Here is an 18,395-nt window from a genome sequence, read left to right as displayed (position 1 = left end):
AGGGCTATTGTGAGGCTTAAATGTGAAAATACCCCTGAAGTGCTTAGAACACCTACCTGGCTCCTGTTAATTGCTCGCTGCTAGCTGTTGTTATCATTATTATCATGATCATTAGTGTTGCTGTTGTTATTGTTAATTTTATTATTCAGCTCAAGGGAAGACCTTGGGATACGGTGGAGAGTGGCCTGAGAAAGGATAAAATGTGCCAGTCTTAATAGAATCAAGTAAAATTGGAGAGGGAGCAATAGAGGTGGAAAGGAAGCATCAAACTCAATGAGAGAACCCAGAAGACAGACCTCTGGGAAATAGGTGACTTGGGCAAGGAGCATAGAGGAGGGGCATGTAGGTAAGGAGGAGTTATACTTGAGTCTTAGTAATTGTAGTGTGAGGCTTTAGAACAATGGTTCCCAAATGCTGGCTCAAAGACACGTAGCTTCAGCATCACCTGGGAGTGTGTTAAAAATGCAGACATTCTCATTCCTTAGGTCTCTAGTGAAACCAGAAACCTGTACTACTAAAAGCTGCCCAGGGAGGCTTGGCTGCCTAGCCAGGTTTGAGAAGCCATGCCATGAAAACAGCAGTACAAGTCAAGAACCTGGACTGTGGTCTTGAATCCAGAATAGACTTGTGTGACTTTTCTGAGACCCCCTATGCCTTCTGTCTTGAGAGATGAAAGGTGAAATGAAAGATGTGAAGTGTTCTGTTCCCTCTAGAGCCCCCTGCATGTATAAGGGTGACTGTTAGGACACTTGCAGGGACTCTGTGTTTGAGAATGCCACATCAATCAAGGTTCCTTGGCCTATCTATCCCCTCTTCCTCTCCTCCTCCAGCCTTGGCAGCAAAGCAAGGGACTTAGACCATATGATCCAAAATCCCTTCTAACTGTGAAGTTCTTTCACTATGGTTTGTTTTATGTTTTGCAGACACCAAGGTCCTATATGTTCATGTGGCTCCTTGCAGATATCATTTCTGTACTTTTTATTATTACCATATTTTGTTTTCACTGGTAAGTATATATTTATAATTTTAAATGAATTTTTTCCAAAATAAAATAAATGGATTCTTGTAGGAAATTGAGAAAAATAACAGTTATACTCTTCCCATAATCCCACATGGCAAGACGGCATTTATAATCTGAACCTCTCTTCTCATGCTGTCTATGGTTCCTCACATCTCTTTGACCTCCCCAGCACAGGACAATATTTTCAGGATAAGGACTGTCACTAAAGCTTAGTCAAGCCTATTACTATGGATTCAATGTGAAGCAGTTGAAAGGACAGGGCTTGAATATTGCCCAGAACAAGTGCCTCTATCTTCCCACCTTCCATGAAACTGGGTATAGCAATGTGCAAAGAGCAAGTTCATGAACCAGGAAGACTGGGTCTTAGCCCTGGCTTTGTCCCTTAGTTGCTAGGTGACCCTGAAAAAATAACTGCTCCTTTCTGGGCCATAATCTATTTTTTTTTAATGGAGTCTCACTCTGTCACCCAGGCTGGAGTGCAGTGGCACGATCTCAGCTCACTGCAACCTCCACCTCCTGAGTTCAAGTGATTCTCCTGCCTCAGCCTCCCAAGTAGCTGGGATTACAGGCACCTGCCACAACACCTGGCTAATTTTTGTATTTTTAGTGGAGATGGGGTTTCACCATGTTGGCCAGGCTGGTCTTGAACTCCTGACCTCAGGTGATCTGCCTGCCTGCCTTGGCCTCCCAAAGTGCTGGGATTATAGGCATGAGCCATCACACCTGACCCATAAACTTTTTATCTGTACAATAAAATGACATTTGAGAATCCTTGCAGGCAAATGCTATAAAATTGCAAGTTTCAAGATGAAATGGGGAAGAACATCCTGCAAGAGGAACGTTAGAGGAGACCATGGTTCTTTAAACGCCTTCATTTTTCATGATTGGTCTGCTTCCTTCTAGGCGGAGAAAGACTAAAAAAGAAAAATTGTTTGAAACCTCCAAAAATCCCACAGGTAAAGGTAGAGGTCTAGCTCACTCCTGTTTCTTCATGCCTACTCATTGCTTCCGGGAGACAGGGGCTGCTTTTCATGTCCCCAACAAGAGCTGAGGGTGTTTGGAAAGTTGTGGGTGGGGTAGGGGCAGGGACCAGGGGAAGTATAGGCTGAGCACAGATTCTGGAGGACTCTGTACATCAGACCTCAGATTTTGGATTTCATCCTCTAAGCAATGAGGCCCCTTGGAAGATTTCAAGCATGGGTGTTTACTTCTTCATATATTCATGTGTCATACAGTCACTAAGTCTACACTTTGTGCCAGGCACTTAGAGAGGGGCTGAAGATAACTGAAGGATGTCTGTGGAGGGTGGCTGGAGAGAGGGGAGGGACTGGCCCTCAAAGAGCAGTGAAGAAGCAGGTAAAAGTATAGCCATTGACATCATTGAGCCCATTAAGGGGAAGGTGCTATTTGGGTGTCATTTGTGGGTGATATATGTTGGAGGCTAGAGGAAGAAAACTTCAGCAGTTCTGGAATTGCTAGACTAGAGTCGAGTCACTGTATATTGGCAATTAGGAGATGGCAAGTGAGTATCACACAAGGAAGCCATATGTAAAGGGCTAAAGAAGCGAACTAGGCCTAGTAACAGGAAGGGATGCTAGAGTTTATTTCTCTGTGGGTTTTGAAGATAGTCACACAGTGATTTACTAGTTTTGGAAGCCAATGCTGTGTGAAAAGGAAACCAACTAGGAGGCAGAAGACCGCGCGGTGTGGGATATAATTTCCTTCCGAAACTCCTGGAGACTTAAGTAAAGTTGGAACAGTCACAAAATCATGAGTTAATTTAATTTCTTATGGACAATGGCGAAGCTCCTGATATTCCATGTACCAGCTGGCAGATGAGTGGAACTGATACAACACTTAGGGTTGCAGGAATGAATCCACAGAGATCATGAAAAACTAAGTTTAGAAATTTGAATAAATTAAATAGAAGGCAGTGGTCTTTCATACACTGTGAAACTGAAGGTTTAAGCCAAGTTTACCCAGATCTCTCTGAGGCAGGGAGATCTAAAGTTATATGAGTTACAAGTTACAAGATTCCAAGTTACATGGAATTTAAGATCACTCTACTGGCTATGTTAAGAAGTCTGAAGCTAACTAATGATTCCAGCTAGCTTATGATTATATCAGTAGTTGTTCCTTAATAAGTTAGGGCTGTTATAACAAAATGCCATAGACTGGGTGGCTTGAACAACAGAAATTTATTTTCTCACAGTTCTGGAGGCTTGAAGTCCAAGATCAAGGTGCTGGCAAATTTGGTGAAGAGCCCTAGTGAACACTGTCTTCTTAGCTTGAATACTGCTGCCTTCTCACTGTGTGTTCACATGGCCTTTCCTCTGTGTGTGCTTGGGAGAGTGGGATCTCTGGTCTCTCTTCCTCTTCTCATAAGGCCACCAGTCCTATTGGATTAGGGTGCCACCCTTATGGCCTCATTTAACCTTAATTACCTCCTGAAAGGGCCCTATCTCCAAATACAGTCACACTGAGGGTTAGGTCTCTGACATATGAAATTGGAGTTGGGGAAACATAACTCAGTCCATAACAATAATCCAGCCAAGAGGTAATAGAACATGGAGATGAGAAGGAAACATGGTTGGGAAAGAAGTTTTGAAAGTAAAATTGAAGAACTATATAAACCTAGATAAAAGAGGTGGCTATAATGCCTTAGAAAAAATACTCCGTTAACTTGACCCTACCCACTACCATGTTGAAATGGTAATAAGAAAAGGTGAGTAGAAAATAAATTAAGGATATTCCCTGTCTTTAAAAGCTGTTGCCTGTTACAGAAACCAGTTTTTCTTGATCTAAGCAGAAAGAAAAGGCATTGGAAAGTTATTTGGGTACCTCGAAGAGATACCTAGAAGGTACAGGACCAAGTTTAGAATCAGGGAAGGAACAAGGAAGACTAAAAAGAATCCAGAACCTCAGCCATAACCACAGCCCAGATCCATTCAAGTTGAGGAGAATGGAGCCTCATCTACTAAATACACCAGAGTTCCATACCACCTCCAGGATGGGCATGCACTGCTGCATCTACTGATGCCATGTCCACCACCAGAAGGCATTCATTGCCTCTCTAGTGTGAGGGAATATTTTTCAGCAATTTAAATGAGTCAAGTTTGTTGTCTTCTGTCTTATGTAGTTTCTTATGTAAAGTTTTCAGTTTTCTTACTCCTATTCCTCTGTAACATGTCTTTTTTCCTCTGGCTACATTTTACGATTACTCCTTTTATTATTGTTTTTTAGTAGTTTGATTATGGCTTACTTTGGTGTGTGTGTGTGTGTGTGTGTGTGTGTGTGTGTCACAGAGAAAGAGAGAGAGAGAGAGAGAAACTGTATTGCTTAGAGTTTGCTGAAATTCTTAGATTGGTTGGAGTATAATTTTTATCAAATTGGACATACTTTTAGTCTTTATTTCTTCAAATATTTTTCTGCCTCTGCTGGGATTCTGGTTACACATATTAGACGTGTATTATCCCATAGGTTACTGAGACACTGTGTTTTTGTTTCTTTCTTTTTTTTTTTTTTTTTGAGATGGAACCTTGCTCTGTTGCCCAGGCTGGAGTGCAGTGGCATGATCTCAGCTCACTGCAGCCTCCAACTCCCAAGTTCAAGCAATTCTCTTCCCTCAGCCTTCTGAGTAGTCACATTTTAAATATTTAATTAATTTCTTTTTCTTTATTTTGGATATATTATACTGCTCTGTGTACTAGTTTTTTGTTTTGCTTGTTTGTTTAGAGGCAAAGTCTGGAGTACAGTGGCATGATCATGGTTCACTGCAACCTTGAACTCCTGGGCTCAAATGATCCTCCTGCCTCAGCCTCCTGAGTATCTGGGACCACAGGCACACACTACCATGACTGGCTAATTTTTTCAAAAAAATTGTTGAGATGGCATCTCACTATGTTGCCCAGGCTGATTTCAAACTCCTAACCTCAAGCAATCCACTTGCCCTGGCCTCCCAAAGCACTGGAATTACAGATGTGAGCCACTATGCCCAGCCTATGTTATTTTTTTATTGCTGTATTTTAAAAATTACTTCAAACAGCTTAACATTACAAAAATTTATTATCTCACAGACACAAATTTATAAAGGTTAGACAGTTCCTTTACTTAGTCTTTCCAGGCTAAAATCAGGGTATCAGTTGGGGCTGCAATCTTATTTGAAGTTTATGGTCCTCTTCCAGGCTAACTGCTTGTTAGCAGAATTAAGTTGCTCACAGTTGTAGAATTGGAGTCATCTCTGTTTTCTTAATGGCTGTTAGCAGGGTTTTGCTCTGAGCTTCCAGAAGTGATCCTCAAGTCCTACCCACATGGTCCTCACAACATGGCAGCTTACTTCTTCAAAGCCGACAAGAGAATATCTCTCCAGTCTGCTATGATGAAGTCTATGTAATGAATGTAATGTAATGTAATGTAATGTAATCATTGGGGTAATTATCCCAGAACCTTTGTCATATAGCATAACCTAATCAAGAGAGATAACTATCCTATCATATTCACGTCTTACCCCACTCAAGGGAAGGGGATTAGATAAGGGATATATACCAGAGGTTGGGAATCTTTAGGGTTATCATAGAATTTTGCCTCCCATATCATGTCTTCCACTTCACTTATCTTATATAATATCTAATTTGCTGTTGATTTCAATCAGTGAAATTTTTATTTCAAATATTATATTTTTTATCTCTAGAACTTCCATTTGGTTTTTTATATCTCATCTTTTCTCCCTCATTGTGTTCATGTTCCTTTAAATATTTAAACATAGTTATAATTATTGTTTTAATATTCTTATCTGCTTATTCCATCACCTCTGTTATTTCTGGCTCTATGTCTTTCTCTGTCTTGCTCTCTCTCTCTCCCTTTTTTTTAAGAGACAGGGACTCATTCTGTCACCCAGGCTGGAGCATACTGGTGTAATCCTAGCCCACTGTAGCCTCCAGCTCCTGGGCTCAAGCAGTCCTTTCACCTCAACCTCCTGAGAAGCTGGGACTACAGGCACATGCCACCGTGCCTAATGTTTTTTTAAAGAGATGTGGGTCTCACTATGTTGCCCAGGCTGGTCTTGAACTCCTGGACTCAAACAATTTTCTCTGGGTCTATTTTTATTAACTGATACTTCTGAATATGGATCACATTACCCTGATTCTTAGCATGTCCAATATTTATCATTATTTACCATATAAATTTTAAAATATTCACTGGTTAATTTTAAAATAATTTTTAAAAACCTATTTATATATAACATAAATACCAGTTTTTGAAACAAAATGTCAGTTCTATGAAACAAAAATAGAGTGAGAAGTATGGAGTTGTACATTTTTATAAATCTCTCTAATGTCTGGATTAATAGATGACAAGAATTCTCATATCTGCTTCTGCATTTAGTCTCTTCAGTGTCACCTGTAATGTGATCTCTGGAAAACTCCACCATACATTGATGAGAGGATGAGAATGAAAATGGCAAACAACATATTAATGTTATTATGAAGATAATTTGGGCCTCATGAACCCCCGAAAGGGTCTCAGAAACCTCCAGAGGTCCCTAAATGATGTTTTGAGAACCAGCTGATCAAAATTTTCACATGTATCAGCAAAATGGTATACATAATGTCCTCTTCCTGAGAATATTCATTATTACAGGTGATCGGAGCTTCTGTAGTCATATTCCTTAATAATTTTGTGCTCTTATTTTTAAACTATTGCTAAGTCTCAATACTTTGCAATAGTTTAAAAATAAGAGCACAAAATTATTTATTCATTATTTGATGAATAATTTTTGATGAAATATTTGAATATAAATATCCAAGAAGTTCAAGATAGTCCAAGTAGGATGAATTCAGACCCACAAGGCATATGAGAATAAAACTGTCAAGAGAGAAAAAGATACAGGAACTTAAAGACAGTAAAAACCTATAAGGCATGTAGAAAACAAATAGCAAAATGACAGAAGTTTCTCCTTATTAGTAATAACATTAAATGTAAATGGACTAAACTCTCCAATCAAAAGATGGACATGGGCAGAATGGATTTTAAAAAAAACATGATCCAACTGTATGCTGTCTATAAGAAACTCATTTTAGATCCAATGACACAAACAAATTGAAAGTGAAAGGTTGCAAAAGGATAGTCTATGCAAATAATAACCAAAAGAAAGCAGGGGTTGCTATACTAATGTCAGAAAAAATAAACTTTAATCAAAAAAGCCTTTGCAAAGGAAGGCATATGATTGATCACTGAAAACTACAAACTTTACTGAGAGAAAGAATACCCAAATAAATGGAGCAATATATCATGTTTATGAATTAGAAACTTAATATCATAAAGATATCGTCATGGAATTGATCTAAAAATTCCATTCAAATCCAATAAAAATTCCCTTTTTCCTATAAAGCTGAGAGAAAAAATGAAGCTCATGTTTGTAACTGTTTCTTTCAGATTGAATTACACTTGGATTAAAAAAAATATTTATAATTAAAATTTTTTTAATTAAACTAATAAAAATAAAAGGTAAATCTAAGCAGAAAACAAAACAAAAACAAACAAAAAACCTGAGTTCTGAGCTTACTTCTTTGGAGTCTCACACTCTTCTAGATTTGGGCCACACAATTTCTCTCTATATTGTAAATGCCTGGATAATTTTAAGATGTTTTCTTGTTTTTGCATATCATCCAGTTTTTAATTTGTCTTTGGCAGGAAGATTGGTCTTGATCTCCTAGCTCCATTATTTGAAGTATCTACCATGTATTTTTTTTTTCTGTTGACAAAAATTATTTATTGAGCATTCACTATGTGACAAACACTTCTGAGCACTGTATATGTAGTGGCAAGCAAGACAAAGCCTCTGTCCTTAAAAAAGTCTTCACTTATTGAGGATGTATTCATTTTTCTAAACTAATTTGATGGCTGTGGAATACATGAACTTTAAGCAAATGTCAGTCTCTGCTTTCTGAGCCTCATGTGGTAGACTCTTAAGCCCCAGCCTCAGGCTGAATTGGAGGGTCATAATGAAGTTTGTACAAAGCCTGAAGTAGAGGGGAGAGCTTGGAGGAAAAAACCTGAAAGGCTAAAGGAGTGGCTAACACTTAAGAGATAACTTGAACTTCACACGTGACTGGCAGAGAGTGGAGAAGGGACATTTGAGGAATCTGTGTTTATGTCTTTTCTACCCCACAGATACTCACAGTGGAAGTGGGAATGAGAAAGATTTGCACATATCCATTAAATCTCCTGCCCAAGTTGTGGAACGTCCTTGGACTCTAGCAGCCCTCCACCCAGCTTTACCCAAGAGTGGAAAGGAACAGCAAGGCCATTCCAATTTTGTGGCAGCATCCAAGAAACTAGTACCTATCAAGAATGCTGTCGGAGAGAGATCCAAGATGGCTGATGATTAGCAGCTCGGGCACGTACCTCCCAGTGAAAGCGCAAAGAACGAGAGGACGCCACACTTTCAGACGAATATTTGTTGCTCACGGACCAGGAGATTCCCAGTGGAGGAGCCCCACGGGTCGCCAGGGCGACTCTTGTGGCCGGCGTGGTGGTTTTGCTGGTGCCTTAGCACGCCAGTTCTTGGTGCAGAGTCCGGAGATTCCCGGGCAGAAAAGCACCATCAATCTTAACACCGCTGTTTTGGCCGGCTCAGTGGATTGCTCAGATCTCGGCGCAGGGAATCAACAAGTTGGACGTCAGAGACCCAGTTAGAAAGCCGGTAATTATAAAGACGACAGACGGACAAATATATAATGAAGGGAAGAAACCAGCGTAAAAAGGTAGAGAATACTCAAAATCAGAATGCCTCTCCCTCTACAGGGGATTGCAATTCCTCATCAGTAACGGAACAAGGCTTAATAGATTACACGTGCGTTCCAATAACAGAAGCAGGTTTCAAAACGTGGGTGATAAGAAACTTCTGTGAATTAAAAGAACTTGTTCTAACCCAATGCAAAGAAACTAAGAACCTTGAAAAAAGGTTTGACGAAATGTTAACGAGAATGGACAATTTAGAGAAGAATATAAGTGAATTGATGGAGCTGAAAAACACAACACGAGAACTTCGCGAAGCATGCACAAGTTTAAACAGTCGAATTGATCAAGCAGAAGGAAGGATATCAGAAGTCGAGGATCAGCTCAGTGAAATGAAACGAGAAGACAAGAATGCAGAAAAAAGATGAAAAGGAATGAGCAAAGTCTCCGGGAAATATGGGACTATGTGAAAAGACCTAATTTACGTTTGATAGGTGTACCTGAATGCGATGAAGAGAATGAATCCAAGTTGGAAAATACTCTTCAGGATATCATTCAGGAAAATTTTCCCAACCTGGCAAGGCAGGGTAATATTCAACTCCAGGTAATACAGAGAACACCACAAAGATATTCTTCAAGAAGACCAACCCCAAGGCACATAATCGCCAGATTTATTAGGGTTGAAATGAAGGAGAAAATACTAAGGGCAGCCAGAGAGAAAGGTCAGGTTACCCATAAAGGGAAACCTATCAGACTTACAGCAGATCTCTCAGCAGAAACCCTACAAGCCAGAAAAGAGTGGGGACCAATATTTAACATCCTTAAAGAAAAGAACTTTCAACCCAGAATTTCCTATCCAGCCAAACTAAACTTTATGAGCGAAGGAAAAATTAAATCTTTTGCGAACAAACAAGTACTTAGAGAGTTCACCACCACCAGGCCTGCTTTACAAGAGCTTCTGAAAGAAGCACTATACATATAAAGGAACAACCAATATCAGCCTTTCCAAAAATATATCAAAAAGCAAAGAACTTTAACACAATAAAAAATTTACATCAACTAATGGGCAAAAGAGCCAGCTAGCATCAAACGCCGGTATTAAACTTATATATATTTTAATTGGATAAAAAGCCAAAACCCATCGGTATGCTGCATCCGGGCCCATCTTACATGCAACAATACACAAAGACTCAGAGAGAAGGAGGATGATTTACCAATTAAACAGAGAGTAAAAATAAACTAATAAACAAAAAGCAGGAGATGCAATTCTCGCCTCTGATAAAGTAGACTTTAAAGCAACAAAGATCAAAAGAGGCGAGGAATGACATTACATAATGGCAAAAGGATCAATGTAACAAGAAGAGCTAACGATTCTATAGATCAACGAGATAGAAAATTAACAAGGATATTCAGAACTTGAACTCAGACCTGGAACAAGTAAACTTAATAAACATTTATAGAACTCTCCACTTCAAATACACAAAACATACATTACCACCTCACACCTATTCCAAAGGTGACTATATAATTGGAAGTAAATCACTCCTCAGTAATCACATAGCATTTCATAGGTTTAAATTAAATATTGGTTGGCTGTTTGTTTGTTATCTTCTTCCCTTATTCCTTCCTGACTACATCATTAAGTATAATTATCAATATAAAAGAGCTTTTCAATACCCATTACTAAATTGCATTCTAGCCTGGGCAAGAAAGCAATACTCCCATTCTCTCTCCCTCTTTCTTTTCCTTCTCCCTCCTCCCCATTCTCTCTCTCTTTCTCTTCCTTTTTCCTCCTTCCTATTCTCTCTCTCTTTAAAAAAAAAAAAAAAAAAAAAAAAAAAAGAATGCTGTCACACCTCTGAAGCCTGCCAAGCATTACATTCAATCACCAACACCCACCACTGTCTTTGAACTCACCCGAGCACCCACCAGGCAGGCTACTACTAGTGAGGCTACCTTTCAAACTACATTGCCCACCCTGAAGGCAGATAAGCCAACGATGCCCCCCGTCGAGGTCCCCTATCCTGAAATAAGAGACCTCTAAGACGTCCTCATGGCTGAATATGCCAAAGAATCATATGTCACAATATATTCCACTGCATCTGACATACCCTCCTATGAGATGTTTCCAAAGAATTAGCCACATCTCACCCGCTGCTTCCTCTTCCTCTCTCTGCAGTGGTGGGAAGTAGTTGATAGAGGCACACAGAAGGGCCACTGAGGCTCTCTGGAACCATTCTGCTCTAGCATTTCTATCAAGAATGCATCTCAAGGGGCTAGGCAAGGGTAAAACTGTTGTGTGTGGTCTTGGAACTGGAGCTGGTTGCTCTCTGTCAAGTTTTTCTCATCCTAACACCTCCATAGTATTCCCTGCTAAGGGAGTGACTGTGCATATAAATAAAGGCAATCTCTCAGGAAGCCAGAGGTAGTGGTGTATTCTTTGGACCCCTCTGTGATCAACCAGGGTGATGAAGGCGGGGGTGATCTCATTCTCTAAGCCAGAGAACGAGAGGCGGCATGGTCAGGGACAAATATCTCATCCTCATCACACATTATCTGCTCTAGTGTGCAGTGGGATACTTTCTGATAGCTTGTGGTTTGCTGATTCCCCAATAAGATGATGGGCAGAATCCATGCTCACTCGATAGCTTTTGGCCTTGAGGGGAAAACAGAGCTTAGAACAAGTATCTGAAGCCCCTTCTGTCTGTGAGCCCAAAGTTAGAAGCAGCAAGTTGAGCTCTTCCCACTTACACATCCTTTCTAGGCCTGAGCCTCCCCATCTTTATGATGGTGGTGTAAGGCGGACAGCCACAGCAACTTCCTTCTGGTTCAGATTTCTCCTGGGCTACCTGTGGAGCTGTGTCCTCCAACAGCCGCATTACCATCCCAGAAAGCAGGGTTCTCTGGTTTGGGGCCTCCATTTACACACAGCAGCTGGTCCTACAGTAACAGCTAGGGAGATCAGGCACATAGATGCTGATGACCCAGACACTTGAGTATGTGAAGAGAAGCAGGACCGGGCCCTGCTGAAGTATCATGGGACCTCAAGGGCAGATCACAAACCCTCCCCACAAGGGGGTTGTTCACTATCACTTCTCTAGGTGCTCATCCCAGCCACAGCCCGAGGATGCCTCACCCCTAAGTCACACCTTCTCTGTCTGAAGCCCCTACCCACAGATCAACTCCAGTCATGGCCAAACCTGGTTGTCCCATGCTTTTCACACAGCAACATTTTACAAGCACTCACTGGACATGCGGATTTATCCCAAGGCAGCATTGTTCTTGGGGTTCTTGGACATGTCTTGATGAGCCAAGATGTTTTTGGCAGGTGCAAGGGCCACTGTGGCTCCACTGGCCCTAGTTATGGCCCAGAAGCTGATCCCTCCTCTAGACCCCCAACCCATACACACTTAGGTCCCCACCTCCCAGCATGATGTCCAGCATTTCCTCCCAACCTACCCCAATCTCAGCTAGTCCCTTAAAAGCACATCTTGGACTCAAGCTCCCCACCCCTCAAACCAGACCAGCTTGGCCCCAGCAGGTACAGACCAAGGAAGTCATGTAGGCTGCTCTCCTGCAAGGCCCTGTCCTGACCCCACATGCCTTCCCCTTCCACTTCCCCTCCCCCAGCAAAGACGCTGTTGGGCCAGAGGATGAAACATGCTTTATGCCCTGAGGTGATCAGGGGAGACTCGAGCAGGGGCCCAGAACTCACACAGCAATATATAAAAGTGTTCTGTCTCCCTCATCCCACCTGCAGATCCAGTCCCTTCAGTTTCAAAGTAGTCAATGCATATTTGGTTTTGTTGTTCCAAGTATGGAGAGCTAGGTTGTCCACTTGATTCCTCTATTCCATTGGTACGCAGAAAGTCAAAGGAAGTTGCATGGTGGGGCTGGTATGAGACAGGAGACGCATCTAAGGATCATAGGCTCTCACAACCGGGAAGGCCACAGCAAGCTAGGACTAGACCAACCCAGGCGCCAGAGGGGTAAATGGCGGGAAGTGCTGCATCCCAGAGAGACGCTTCACTGGAAGAACATCAGAGGCCCAGTCGGTACGGTCAGTGGCGGCTGGCCAGCCTAGCCTCTATGCCAGGATGGCAGAGGTCTTCCCCAGCTGTAGGGGTAGCTGATGGGCCTGAGCCCGCTGCTGCCTCGAGAGCAGACACGGAACCAGCACCTCCCCCTGACTGTTCACTTGCCGCTCCTGGAGCCCCGCTGTTTGCTCATGGCTGTGAGCATCTGGCTAATGTAGGAGGTCAGGAGGTCATCCATCTTATAGCCCTGGAAGCAGGGGCGAGAAGATAAGCAGAGCACATGGTGGGATGGGGCCAGACACTCAGACCATAGCACACCTCCCAGGAATCTGCAATGGGCAGAACCCAGGACAAAGGCAAATCCCTCCCACTCAGGGCTCATCTCCCGTCTGCATAGTTGAAGGGTTGGATTCATCCAGCCAGATGGCTAAGGTTCTACACTGTTATGACCCCACATTAAGCCCCTAGCTTGTGGGTTCCTCGAATCATGGATGCCTACCTCCAGGAGTGACTCTACTGGATCTCAGCTGAACTATGCCTTGGATGTTTGAGCTCGGTCCAGGAGGTCTCATTGTTAATGGTTCCACTGTGGAATTCGGGGGCTAAAGGGCTGTCACCACAGGCTCAACCCCCAGATACTGAAAGCACTCAAACCAGTTGTTGAGTGAGGGTCTTTTCCTCAGCCCCAGATTAAGTCCCTTCCCCAGAACTAAGTTGAACCTCAAACTGACCTGATCTTGGCCCCAGCCTGACCCTTGCCTATGACCCCAGGCCCAGCCACACACTCCTGTGTTTGTTCCAGGCCCTGGGAGGCTGGCTAAGCTGCAGGCAAGGCAGGGAGCCCACCAGGCCCAGCAGGACGAGCCCTCACCAGTGACGTCTCACAGAGCAGTTTGCTCCCGCGCACCAGGTTCCCGATGGTGATGTGGAAGTAGGTGTTGCCGCTGCTCCAATTGGAGATCTTGGTGAAGGGGTGAGTGGTGAGGATGTCCTGGGGGAGAAGAAAGGGCATGGAGAGGCACAGCCTGGGCCCTGTGGCCTCACTTTCCCACATACACCCTCACAGAAGGCCTTGGGCCCTCAGAGGAGCCCACGGTCCACAGGAAAGGCCAGCTCTGACGTGGAGCTGCGGTGGGAAGCCGGTGCCTTCCCCTCCACACCTTGGTTTGGACATCCAGGGAAGTCTAGGAGGCTGTTGGGTACTTGGGGCCAGAACTGGGAAACTGGAAGGCCTGAGGGAACTAACATAGTGGCCTGGATGAGATGGTCCAGGGAGAGTTTGAGCCAAGAAGACAGGGCAGAGCCTTGGGGAGCACGGCATGCAGGAGCAGACACAAAAGGGTCAGAGAAGGAATGACCAAGACACATGAGAGCCAGGAATGCAGATGCATGAAGCCAATGGAAAGACAGTGGTCACGAGTGCTCTTCACCACCTGTCCAGTCAGACCCTCTGGGTGTGCAGCGGGCTGCTCTGGCCCAGAAACAGATGCACAGTCACCCCTGCACAGCCGGCCACCCGGGCTGCATGGGCAGAGCATCCAGTGATGATGAAAGGCCAAGTACTAAAAAGAGCTCGGATTCAATAGGCAGGAGTTTGTAACTTCAGGAGAGCAATTTTGGTGGAGCAAACATTGGGTAAAGTCCCAGCAAACGCTGACAGTTTTTGCAGCCATGCGGCAAGTGGATGAGCCTGGAGATGGTGGCTAGGGCGGCTTGTGGGGTTCATTCTGGGACTGTGTCTGGGGTTCAGGCAGAGAAGCCTGCCCCCACTCGCCTTCTTTTTCCTGCTCACCTTCGTTCTGGGATCAATGAGGCTGACCCCATACTTGTTGATGGCAATTAGGAGGATCTCAGGGAAGTTAGGCTCTGTAGTTTGCTAGAAAAAAAGATGAGAAGCCATCAGATGGGGCCCAGAGCAAGAAAAGCATTTGGGGACAGGAATGAAGTCTGGTCCCAGCTGGGATAAGGTCAGCCTCTCCTGTTGCCTGTGTGGTACGGATGGCCCTGCCATGACCTCATGGTCTTCACCTCTGCTGGGCCCTCAGTGCTACCCCACATCTCTATATGGGTCCCCTGGACCATACTCTGCTTTGTCCTCCCTCTTAGCTCAAAGGCATCCCATCTTTAAAAAGCCTCCTGAGCCCTGCACTTGCCTCCGGCTACCTACCTTTTCTCCTCGCACAGCAGAGCTTCTCAAAAGGCCTCCCATCCTAGGTGTGTGACCAGACCATCCCCGTCCTCTCACACCAGCCTCCTCATCATTCTCCTGCCTCTGTCCTGCCCCTCAGACCCCTCTTCCACCCAAACCTGAGCGGCTTTCTGGCTATGTCACCCTGTGTTCAAAACCCTCCAAGGTGGGCCGCCCCTGCAGGAAACCCAGCCCCTCAACTGCTTGCCAAGCTGCTGCTCACCACAGCCTGCTCTCGCTCCCGCCCTCCGCGCATCCACACTCCACTACTTCCATCTCCTTCCCAGACCTGAGTTCTCACGCCTCCAGGCCTTTGTCCATGTGGGACCCCTGCCAGGTGCACTCTTTCCAGGGTCTCCTTGGAAAGCTCAGATACCACCTCCTCTAGGAGACTCCTCAGACCCGCAGAGCCTCTCAAGTTCTGCCACCTGGGCAAGGGCTCCCCACTGTCAAAGCACAGGCCGACCCCCATTACCCTGGCCTGTTTACATGTCTGCCTCAGCTGCCAGGCTGAGCTTCTGGTCCGTCTGTCCCCAAGACTTAACCCAGCTAAGAAGCTAAGCCAGGACAAGGCTGAGGGTGCTGCCCTCCTTCCCTCGCCAGGGCAGGGGTCCAGGGCCATGGCTGTTTCTCACAGTCCTGGGGAGGAGTCTCTGTGCCTTCTCAATGCCCCTTCCCTCCTCCTCTGCTCTGAGAAGCCCATGGTGTACCTTCACCTCGAAGAATGCTGAGCCAAAGGTGGGCCACTTGAAGATGAGCTTCAGGAAGGCCAGCTTGGCTTCCTCCTTGGACTTCCCCGCATGCTTGTTGAAGTAGGCGACGATGGACTATGGGGAGGGGGGTTAGGGTTGGGCTCAGTCCTGGGGACAGGCCTGCTCAGAGCTCAGAGTCCTCCCCCAACCACCCCCGCCCACTCTGGCACCATCTGCACCATTAGGACAAGGCCTAAGATGGAGACCTGGGGGCTGTGAAGGGCTCTCCCCATATTTCAGCTAATGGACTCCAGATCTCCCTTCCTACCCCCAGTCAGACAGACCAAAGAGTATCAAGGACAAGCAGGTCACCATGGTAAACAGGACAGGGCAAATGACTGCCAAGTGGCCACTGAGTCCTTGGCATGGAGGACTAGAGGATAAGGCAGGTGGAGGAACAATGTTGGCGGCCTCATCATGTACAGGAGCCACAGATGCACCTCCCTGGACTGCTGGCCAGTGCCTGCCCCCTTGACCCCTTGGGTGCCCAGAGGCCCATTCAGGGCCCCTCCATTCCCACTGCCCACCCCATGCTCACCCGCTTCCAGTCATCAGGCGAGACCTGCCGGATAAGGTCCTGAGGCACCAGCTCCCGCAGCAGCTTGGGGATGCTGGGGAAGTAGGACTTGTCCTCCTCGAACTTGACCCTGTAGATCAGCGCCCCCAGCTGCAGCACTTCCTCCCGCGTGCACTTGTGGTAGCCTCGGAGATACTTGGGCAACTCCTGCCAGAGACAGAGCAGGTCACAGGCGTGGAGGGACCTGGCAGAAGTGGGCTCCTTTCCCACCACACCAAGACCTCCAAGGCCAGGGTCTACTACTTTACCCCACATGTGGGCCCGCTCACCTCTCCAGCCTCAGCTGAAACTGCTCCCCCAGGGGAGATGGCACAGGACAGGGACAGAGCAAGTCTGCCTGCACAGACTCAGCACTTGGCAGTTGGAGCTCATGCCATGTCTATTACCTCATTTCCCCCTGTAACAGTCCAGCGAGGTGAGCAGCCCCATTTCAAGATGAAGAGACTCAGAGTGACCAGCTGGGGACCCTGAGACTGTTTCATACCCCTCACCTCCTGGGCCCTTCCTCCTTTGGAAGAGCCTCTCAATCTGGCCTCTTTGCATTGGATTCTCTTGAGATCATCTGCTTTCAGCAGCAGCAGAGGCCCTCCCACCCCCTTAAACTTCCAGACCCAAAACCAGAGGAACTTAGGCTGGAGAATGGGCCCAGAGCAGAGATGAAGCCTCTGAAGGGCCGGCCCTGTCCATAGGCTCCTGGAGCCTCAGGATCATCTTATCCACGATTTCAAAGATAGGGAAACTGAGGCTGTCCTGAGGACACACTGTTGGTCAGAGACCTGAGTCAATCATTTCCATCCTATACATCCATCCATGCGGTTATGGGTCTTATCTACCTACACGTCTCCCTCCATCCATTTCCCTCTGTCCATCCATCTACTCACTCATCCACCCACTTAGCTACCTACTCACTCATTTACTCACCAATATCCACCCATCAATTCATTCAGCATTCATCTTCCCATCCATCTGTTCATTGAGCCACCAATTCACCTATTCACCCATCCATCAATCCAACAAGCACGCGTTGAATATCTGTGAGCCAGGCCCTTTAAGCAACAATGCCTACCCTCCCTACGTTCATGGAACTTGCAATCTCAGGGCAAGAACAGATATCAAAAATCATTCCAAACAGACACATAATAACAACCTTCAGAGGAACTGTTCACAGTGCTATCAGAGGATATAACAAGGTGACCTAATCTAGGCTTAAGGACAGGGCAGACTTCCTTTAAGATAAAATGGCTGATTCCCTTAGTAGCTGAGGGAAGGAACTGGGGAAGAGTAGTCCAACATTACAAAGGCCCCATGTCACACTCAAGACGTGGAAACAATCCAGCTGGAGTGAACTGAGCAGAGGAGAGCCAGGTACAAGGCAAGGCAGCAGGAACAGGTAGTGGCACCACCAGGCAGGCCATGGTCAGGATGAGGGTTATGCTCTGAGAGCAAGGGGAAGCCACTGGGGCATCTGGAAAGCAGGATGACCGCCCTGTGGAAAAAGGATGGAAAGGGACCAAGACAGATGAGGAGAACAGGAGAAAGTCACTGACCCAGTTGGGGAGGTGGTGATGGAGAGACGTAGAGGACTTTAGAGACATCCGGGAGATACAGTCATCAGGTAAGTGATTTGTGGTGTGGGGGAGGAGAAGCAGATGTCAAGGCCAACTCTTGGGGGAACTGGCAGTCAAGGGGCATGAACTTAGTGGGCAGCACGGGGTGGGCGAGGAGGGCATAGGGGAGAGGCAGATCCCAGGTTTGGATGAGGGTGGCCCTTCTCACGCCCAGGCCAGTGTCCTCTCTGCCACAGCAGCCACCATCCCTGCCTTCTCTGCCCTTCCATGCATCCTGTTTTTTCCAGAATGGTAAGCAGGCTGAGCCCAGAAAATGGCACTAACCTGCAGTCATGAAAACCTGGAATCAAATCCCAGTTCCATCAGCTGTGTGATCCTAACCATGGCACCTTGGCCTCTCTGAGTCTGTTTGTCCCTCTGTCAGATGAGGACAACATGCCTGCTTTTTGGGGTTAGTTGGGAGGACAGAATGAGAGAAGAGTGCCAGACACATAACAGAGGCTCAACATGCA

The 18,395-nt window shown here is 45.6% G+C and overlaps 2 protein-coding genes across 4 annotated transcripts in view; one reads left to right on the top strand and one right to left on the bottom strand.

The window, feature by feature from the left end:
* Nucleotides 1-11,173, top strand: part of GDPD4 (glycerophosphodiester phosphodiesterase domain containing 4) — a 49,390-nt gene extending 38,217 nt beyond the window's left edge. Inside the window, 4 exon segments of the mRNA XM_012469603.2 lie at nucleotides 924-1,006; nucleotides 1,925-1,977; nucleotides 8,195-8,379; nucleotides 10,605-11,173. Coding sequence (XP_012325026.2) covers nucleotides 924-1,006; nucleotides 1,925-1,977; nucleotides 8,195-8,379; nucleotides 10,605-10,805 — 522 coding nt within the window. The 3' untranslated portion in view covers nucleotides 10,806-11,173.
* Nucleotides 11,174-12,407: 1,234 nt separating this feature from the next.
* Nucleotides 12,408-18,395, bottom strand: part of MYO7A (myosin VIIA) — an 89,764-nt gene continuing 83,776 nt past the window's right edge. For 2 of the 3 annotated variants that reach the window (XM_064365319.1, XM_064365320.1), the window contains exons 44-48: nucleotides 16,277-16,462; nucleotides 15,697-15,813; nucleotides 14,591-14,674; nucleotides 13,670-13,789; nucleotides 12,564-13,045 (exon numbers count right to left, since the gene is read on the bottom strand). In XM_064365319.1, the coding sequence (XP_064221389.1) occupies nucleotides 12,956-13,045; nucleotides 13,670-13,789; nucleotides 14,591-14,674; nucleotides 15,697-15,813; nucleotides 16,277-16,462 (597 nt within the window). In that variant the 3' untranslated portion in view covers nucleotides 12,564-12,955. Of the gene's footprint in view, nucleotides 13,046-13,669; nucleotides 13,790-14,590; nucleotides 14,675-15,696; nucleotides 15,814-16,276; nucleotides 16,463-18,395 lie in introns of all 3 variants that reach the window. The other variant, XM_064365318.1, reaches the window with a different exon arrangement.

The sequence above is a fragment of the Aotus nancymaae genome, unplaced genomic scaffold (genome assembly GCF_030222135.1).
Source record: "Aotus nancymaae isolate 86718 unplaced genomic scaffold, 86718_ANA_hifiasm-v0.15.2.pri h1tg000059l, whole genome shotgun sequence".
Lineage (NCBI taxonomy): Eukaryota > Metazoa > Chordata > Mammalia > Primates > Aotidae > Aotus > Aotus nancymaae.
Note: the sequence above shows the minus strand (reverse complement) of the source record. Positions and strands in the feature narration are given on the sequence as shown.